The 8326-nt window shown below is 34.2% G+C and overlaps 1 protein-coding gene across 2 annotated transcripts in view; it reads right to left on the bottom strand.

The window, feature by feature from the left end:
- Nucleotides 1-1580: 1580 nt before the first annotated feature.
- The window catches only part of LOC129004711 (uncharacterized), a 33288-nt gene continuing 26542 nt past the window's right edge, over nucleotides 1581-8326 (bottom strand). Inside the window, exons 1-3 of one of the 2 annotated variants that reach the window (XM_054433283.1) lie at nucleotides 4833-4944; nucleotides 2882-2980; nucleotides 1581-1978 (exon numbers count right to left, since the gene is read on the bottom strand). In XM_054433283.1, coding sequence (XP_054289258.1) covers nucleotides 1682-1978; nucleotides 2882-2965 — 381 coding nt within the window. In that variant the 5' untranslated portion in view covers nucleotides 2966-2980; nucleotides 4833-4944 and the 3' untranslated portion in view covers nucleotides 1581-1681. Of the gene's footprint in view, nucleotides 1979-2881; nucleotides 2981-4832; nucleotides 4945-8326 lie in introns of those variants that run through there. The other variant, XM_054433282.1, reaches the window with a different exon arrangement.

Genomic DNA, 8326 nt, shown 5'->3' with positions numbered 1-8326 from the left:
AGAGTTAAAAGTAACTTGAACCACAGAGCGTAAATTATGAACTTTTACTCTAAAGTAAATTACTAATTAAGTTCTTGAACTACTCAGCGTCTATAAAAGTTTCCAGACGCAATACAAAGATTGAAAAAAATGTTATAAGCTTTTCATAGATCGTAGGAATTTTTCAGACTACATTATCATACACCTTCAGTCGTATGTAAATCTCTCATTCTGTTTTTCATATGTGTATCGGATTCAACGGTGCTGTGGCTGGATTTTTAGTCAAATCAGATATTTTACAAATCAGAAATAAAGGCAATTGTTCTTCATTCTTTTTTGTTCTCTATAAGCCTACAATGCTTACGTAATTACATTGCGACAAACTATTTATGCGCGATGAGATTATTATTTACACATCCTTACAATCCTAAAGATAGGCAATGACGACTTTAGCCAATACTAAGATTTCTTATCCACTAAAAACTCACTTACACACACTTATATACACACACTTACAAGAAATAAAACACATAATACAGTTTTAATCCACCGTCATTATAAAAAACCTGACAAGATAATTAGGTATTATATTATAGACATATAATCTTTATGTCAATATAATCTTTATAAGGGTATAAGTCTCCAGGCTCCCTACACATCACGCATGAGGGTTGGATTAATGTCTAATCGTGCCAAAGCTGTTACGGTGAATACCCATTTTATCTGAAAATAGCTGCTGTACCTGTGATTCATAACGGAAAGATGTACTATACCACCTAATAAAACAATTGGTCAGTAGTTCAGATTTATAAACAAAAATACACAAAATTTTTACAAAAACTATCACCTGAATGGTAATTGTCCTACTACAATAAAATCTATCAATAACAATATTTCATAATTTATACACTTTAATAAATCGAAAACAGAGCCAGGGTTGATACAGCAATTGTTCTAGAATCTTTTTTATTTCCATAATCAATCAAATAAAATAAATAATCCATGACAAAGTATTGGAATAAATAAACCTACCGCATAGATGTGTAAAATATTTTTTTTATTTGTGTAGATCAGCTGTTTAAAGTTGTGAAATATACATTTAACAGTTCAGTTTAGTTACATAAAATGTCTAGCAAAGAACACTGTTAATTTTCTCATGCTTCAATGGGGACCAGTTAACATTTAAAAACAATTTAAAAACCCTCACCTCAAAATTTTAGACATCCAAGGGGCGTAGCCCGGGGAGCGAGCTGGTCTAGTGGTTAGAGCGCGGGACTTTGGACCAAGAGGTCCCGGGTTCAAATCCCACCAAGTCACCAATGGATTTTATCTAAGTGATAATGCCGCAACCCCTAGGTCCTGAAGTAATGTGAAAAAAATCCCAGGCTCTCGCCTAGCGTCCTAAGAAAGGGGGCGTAGCCCGAGAGGAACTCAGGGAAGTGTATATGCCTAATTCCTAGATATGTGGACAATTTTTTTTGCTTAGTTTTTGCTGTATCGGTTTAGCATCTTAGTCGCTAAAGCTGCCCAGACAGACATACATACACCACCTAAATTTTATAATAGTATGTAGATAGATAGATACATAGATATAAATCATCTTTATACAAATTAATAACACTTTATTTTAATGAGCTTCCTGTAACAACATAATTTGTTAAGTTGTTCAGCCATCTGCTTTTATATTTGATTTTTTGACCGTTTAGGACATGAGAATAGGAGGGAGACATCTAGGAGCGACACCATTTTCGTCAGGTTTCAAAAGGATTTTCACCTTAGCTTTGTATTCGGGCGTTTCTGATATTAGTTGACCAATCTTGTCAAACTCGTCAAATGTAATATCTTTGTAGCGTGTTTGGCTATGTATAACCTTTATAACAACTTGATGAATCTTCTCCCCAACCTCCATTGTTGTATGCTTTTCTCCTTTTTTAATCAAATCGTCTAACATCTCAAAAATACTCTGTTGCAGCTTTGCTCTAAACTCGCTTAGGACTGCCTGTAAACAAATAAAACAATATAGGCTGCAAATGTTTACAAATATTGGTACAATAACGCTCTTAAAAGAGAAAAATGTCATCTATCTGTTTACTTGAGATGTCAGGATTATCATTAATCAGTAAAACAAATCTAAAATATTTCAAAAATAATATTATTTACAGATTATCTTATTTTAATAGTTAGGAATTTCACAACAAACGTAGTAATTGCCTGTAAAATGAATACAATCGTGTGGATTTTAGAATATTAAATCTCACGACAACTTACAAACATTGGAAGTTTGAATAAAAATATAAGTAGGATACAAATTTAAAAATATTTTGTTGTTTACAACGTATTCTCCCGTTTCTACTTACTATTAACTTCTACTTTTTCAAACAGGTTTAAATAGATGACAATTATAATACCTAATAAAATTGTAAGAATTTTAAAATTATTTAAGAAAACATTTAAAACAATCTTAAATATTAAAAAAATGGTTTCAGTGTCAATTAATTGTTACCATTCTCTACGGTTAGGAAATATCTAAATATTTTCAAACATATCTAGACAAAAAATTATCATTAATTTTTACCATATTTTGATTTCTACTGTTTTCCATTTTTTTTAAATACTAGAACGTAAGACTGAACAAATTTTGTTTTAATATGTGCACTTTCTTACCTTAACTGTTTCATCCACATTTAAATGCTATAGCGTTATAATTTCAGAACAACATAAATAAGTGCAATATTAACTTATATAGCCTCATAAAATTGTAAACAAGTTATTTTATTAAATTGTTTGGATAGTGTTTTGTTTAAAGAGTTTTTTTTTTACATTTTATGTCATAAACACTGTAATGACCTGTTATAGTTATGATACCTTTTCCCCTCAGCCCTTGCATTATTCCACTACCTACCGTATTAGAAGGAGGCTTCGTTGGCTTTTGGTGAGATGAGGAGGCGATGGCTACTAAAATAATTATTACAGCTGCAAACTTCATTGTGAGTGTTAAATCCTAAAATAAAAAAACATTGTTATTTATTCGGCTGTAACAGCAGTAATTAATTTAACTTCAGTATATATCATTTTTAATATCCACTGAAATTTGACAACGTAAAACTTGTACTGTATAGCATAAATAGAGATGACAACAACTCTATTTGTCTGGGCCAGGTTTTATTTATTTTATACTTATTTTACCTTCCAATGGTCAAGAAACAATTTACAATGGCATACAATGATGACTTAATCTGACTTAAACATTACAAACAAATATAAGTTTTTTTTTTTTTTTTTTAAGACATGCAGTACAAATAAATAAAAATGAGTAGTTACAGGATAGGAGAACAAATGAGCTTTTGTATCGAGGGTAAAAACCGGGGACATTGCAAGTGCCAAATGTTGTGCGATTTCGGCGATGCGTCTCATCTCCTTGATGTGTGACTGTTCCATTCAGACGGTTTCGCCTGCAGTAGGAAGATGTCAGTTCACTGGAGGACACCCGAGTACATTCTGACAATCAGTACCGCGTTCCAGAAACAGACCAGAAACCAATGTCAGATCGACAGAGCACAAAGCTATCAGAGGAGATCTCCACAGTTGAAGCACCACTTGAAGCAATTGTGTCAGCGACAATTGAACTTTTGGGATAGACTACAAGAGGTACAAGTTAGGGACTTGACCACCGCCTGCAGTTATGGAACCTGCCACTATGACTGCTGTCGTCGACGATTTGTTATCAGAGGGCGACCAGCTAAAGACTTCGTGGATTTGAGCGCGTTCCCAGACTTTCAGAAAGATAATAAAAAAATCACACTGTCCTCCCTTTTTGGACCGTTTCTGGTTCTTGACACCACCGATAGTCAGTGTCGCATCACCGTCACTTCTGGGATCAAACTTGTAACCCGATCTCTGGAACAGTCTGCTATGACCCGAAATTTCTAACGAGACTCACCTAGGCAAATCTAAAACTGAGGACAAGTGATGCTCCGAGTTAAAGAGTAAATTCGGAATCACAGCACGTTGCTAGTGGTCGTAACGACCAAGATCGTGGTCTTAACCAAGAAGAGAATTTCCACCATCTTTCCTGTGAAATTGGGCCAATCCCGTGGTGTTATGATTGTCAGCAAGATGTCTTTCTGTGAGTAGATAAAGTGAACCGTAGAAAAAGCTGGTAAGAGAGTTGCCGCCCTAAGTAGCCATATGGCAAACATTGGTAGTCCTCATGCCTGCAAACATTATCTACTGATATCTGATGTCCATTTGGTGTTATTGTACAGTGGGAATGTCTGGGCTCATGAGCTGAAGAGATTGAAAGTTCATGCGTCTTTTGTGACTAGTTTACCTGTGACGTTCAGCGACGATAATCCAAAGTCACTTCTGCCTACCGCACGGTTTCCTGCAGCTATGATCGTCGCCGCTGTTATCCACGTTATAATATATCTCGCGCGGGAGTGGTAGGTGATCTTCTGCGGGAGACCTGAAGTAGTTAGACTGCTGTCAGAGAAGAACGTTACTACAGTTTCGACCGATGGCAGCGCGAATGGGACGTCGAGTCTATTGGACATTGGACTGTCAGGCTCTATAAAGATGGTTTATAGAGGCACAAGTGAATGTATCATAACTTTTTATAAATAGCTCTATATAGATGTGTATATATAAATATAAACACAAGGAAATAAAAATGTATAAAAACTTACTTACAAACTATGCCAGCCACTAAACGATAATATACATAGTAAGTGAATATTTGTTTTCTAATCAGATCCAAACTGTTGAGTATTTTAGTGAAGTATGAAAATCATTGCTTTTATAAGTTTTAATCCAGTAGACCCAAGATAAATAATTACGCACTAGAAATATCTTACCTAAACAGATTCCTATAGAGCTGTTTAATTAGGGTAATGTGCCGAGCAGATAAGTTCAACTACAACAGGTAATGAGTTAATGAGTATAAGTACAACTACTTATACTCATTAAGTTTGTAAAGGTTGGATGGATGTTAATTTTTGATGGAAATAAAAAAGTGTAATTTATGGCAAGTTTAGACAATGCCCCTTTGTATACAAAGTTTTATCTATAGGTTTTATGACTGTAAGAGATAGAAAAGATAGAATAGTTTATTGCACTATTAATTATTATATTTTCCCATTAAATTTTAATATTTTAATTAAAATTTACTTACATTTGATTGACTATGGTGAAATAGCATACTAAAATAATTGTGCACGTGAAAAACATAAGATAACTGCTTAGTGAAGAAACCCATAACGCGTCTCTTCATCGCCTGGTATGTGAAAATGAAAATAAAGAAGATCAATCCTCTGGATTTTTCTTCCTGCAAAAAATAAAAGTTTACATTTCACCTATTAGGAAAAGTTTAATTTGTAATATTCACAATGCATAAGTACACCATATCATCATATTTATCAGAATATGTACATTTTTTATTTAAATCTGTAACGATCGTAAAAAATCCTAACCCGAAGTATTGCAATGAAACGAAATACCTTTAGGATAGTGTCCAGGGAGGTGAGGGGGTGGGCTGTGCACTACGTCTTCACCAAAACAAAATACAGTATTTGTATTTATGTCCCAGAAATATTTTATAACTTTATTTACATGGTAAAATTTATAGTTGAAATAGGAATGCATTTTAATTGAGAGATCAAACAATGAGCTGTGGAATACCAACGTTCTTGTTTGTACAAATACAGGTATACACCTACATAAGGTATGCATGTTAACACTTGTAACATACATTTAATTTTTCAAAATATTGGTTTACATATCACAATTTGTGACAGATAAAACCATAATCTTAATGCTGAGGTTACTTGAATAATAAACGAAATAGCAACTAAATAAAATATACTAGCCAACCCGTTCAAAGCATTCGCCGTGTATTATCCTCACATCCACACACCATACTGTTAAGACTGCGTAGTTTGTGTGTTGATGATTTAGGTATTGGTTCTACTTTCAGAATAAATGTGGTTTATCATTAAATTCATTGAATAAACTTCATAGAATGTTAAGTTACCCGTACTTACATTTTTATATGTCTACATGAACTCTTTGAACACTTTTTTTAAAGACATGTTATGGTATACGAATTTATGTTGATTGTTTTGTTTTAATCAGACATAGTTTTAACTGGAAAATCGCACCCTTGACATCGGCACAACCAAATAAATGTGTACAAAAATAGAGACAATTAATCTTTTGATATCTTCTGTCCATTGGCTCATTACAGGTACATTTTACGGGAGATTCTTTATTCTTATTCAGTTTGAAAGGATTACGCACTATTCCATACTATACTAGTATACTTATACTATACTAGTATACTTATACTATACTTATACTATACTATTCTATACTTCTATCTATGACTATTAATACAACAACTTCTATACTATACTAATATGACAAAAGTTTAACCGGAATCAGCCAAGCTATGATTTTGTATTTGCCTAACAATCTTAAGCCCTGCTGAGTGGTTAGATTTCTGATGAACATGATTATCCATGCTTAGCATGGATAACTTCTTTTTAGCATGGGTTTTATAATAAGGTGACGAACCTGAAGGACTTAACTAGTTCAGAGATTCAAATGGATACAACAGAGCCTTTTTCGTCCCTCGGTAAAGAACCGAACCAGAACTTAGATACTCGTTTCCGGTTGGTTACAAATGTGACACAACATAACCATTCCCTGTTGTACAGTAGTTCATGTTTTGGAACAATATGGCTCTTGGATAACATTGGTTTATATTGAGTTAATTGATTCCTGTGTCACTGAAAGCATTACGTTAGATGTTTGGATTTTGTAGTCATAGTAGAACAGTTTTGTAACTGTAATAGATAAGCTGTGAGTGTGTATCCATGAGACGTTAGTGTCTAAAGTGGCATTGTATTTGTCCTAGAAGCAAAGGTTGTTGCTGTGAATTGATTTCTGTCCACGAAACTGGCAAAAAGAGTCAGCCCTTTCCTCGTAAAAATATGGCCTAGCGCTATGTGCGCGCAAATACATATTGTACATACTGAAGGTTACACACTGAAGGGATTTCCACATCTTTCAGGACCTCTAATGAAGGATGATATATAATTTTATTTCGAAACTGAGGTATTTTGAATGGACTACCTCATATGCAATGACTTTCTACTCCTCACCTATATACCTATAAGCTGTTCCGTTGACAATTCCTCTTGGATGTTGTAAACGTGTGTTGTGGTTTGTTCCTCGATAACAACTGGCTAAGACAGAAGAAAAGCTTTGTTGTTTTACGTTGCTGTAAAAAATTACTTCTGGTAACTACAGCTATAGCTCTTACAATTACGGCATCGTAGCAAACGAGTAAAATGCAAATGATGGCAAAAATTCGTGTCAATTATGTTGGCATCTAGTACCCGGCAGCATCGAGAAGAGTATTTTGTTTCATTAACTATCATTTGGCGTTTTCGCAGCTTCCTGAAAGGAGTAGCAAAACGTCCCAACCACTGTCCGAAGGTTCTCATAAGACTTGTGCCTCTAATGTGGGAAGTAGTTCTTGCAGATAATATCGTTTGATATATTGGAGGGATGGTGGTGAACTTTCGTCCAATGCATTTGGTTTTATTCTGGACGTCCAATTGGCAGTTAAATCATTCAGTTTTCAGAGACGAAGTAAACGGGTCGTCATGAAAAAAGTAAAATCTAATTAAGCCAAACAAATATATATAAAATGAAAATAAGACAAAGTTTTTGTGTATATAATTCACCTTATCTATAAACCATTCGATTGAATACCTTAAATCAACATTGACACTAGTAAAACCCGTCAAAATTGACAGTTATTGTTGAGGTTTCAAGCAATATTTAACTATAAGTCGTTGATAAATAACTCAGTTTTTTGAACAATTTGGGTTGTTTTTGTTCAGCAGCTTAAGGTACGCCCGATCTTGATAATCAATTACTCAAAAGAAAGCCGGTATTTTACTGGAAGGTCTTAGACCGAAACATATAAGGTAATGTAATCAGAACTGGTGAAAAACATATTTAGTGGAAGTGAGAATTTGGATCATGGCGTCGTCCTATAACCCAGCTACTTGGAGGACACACATTTTAGACATTTATTGGCATAATCTGTTGATGCGATACTTCACCATGCGATAGTATTACGACTACAGTACTATCCTGATAGACCAATGCGTAATTTACAAAGCAAACATTTAATTCAGATTCCACAATAAACTTTTGGCATTGGCTGTATGGGTTATTACTTAACCGTTTTGTCTAAAGCACATGTGACTAACAAGACTAAAGGATCACTCCACTCATCCTACACTCACCTCCATTCATATCTTCACACGGTCGCTAT

The sequence above is a fragment of the Macrosteles quadrilineatus genome, unplaced genomic scaffold (assembly GCF_028750875.1).
Source record: "Macrosteles quadrilineatus isolate MER2022 unplaced genomic scaffold, UCM_ALF_1.0 Scaffold_10__1_contigs__length_6754688, whole genome shotgun sequence".
NCBI lineage: Eukaryota > Metazoa > Arthropoda > Insecta > Hemiptera > Cicadellidae > Macrosteles > Macrosteles quadrilineatus.
Note: the sequence above shows the minus strand (reverse complement) of the source record. Positions and strands in the feature narration are given on the sequence as shown.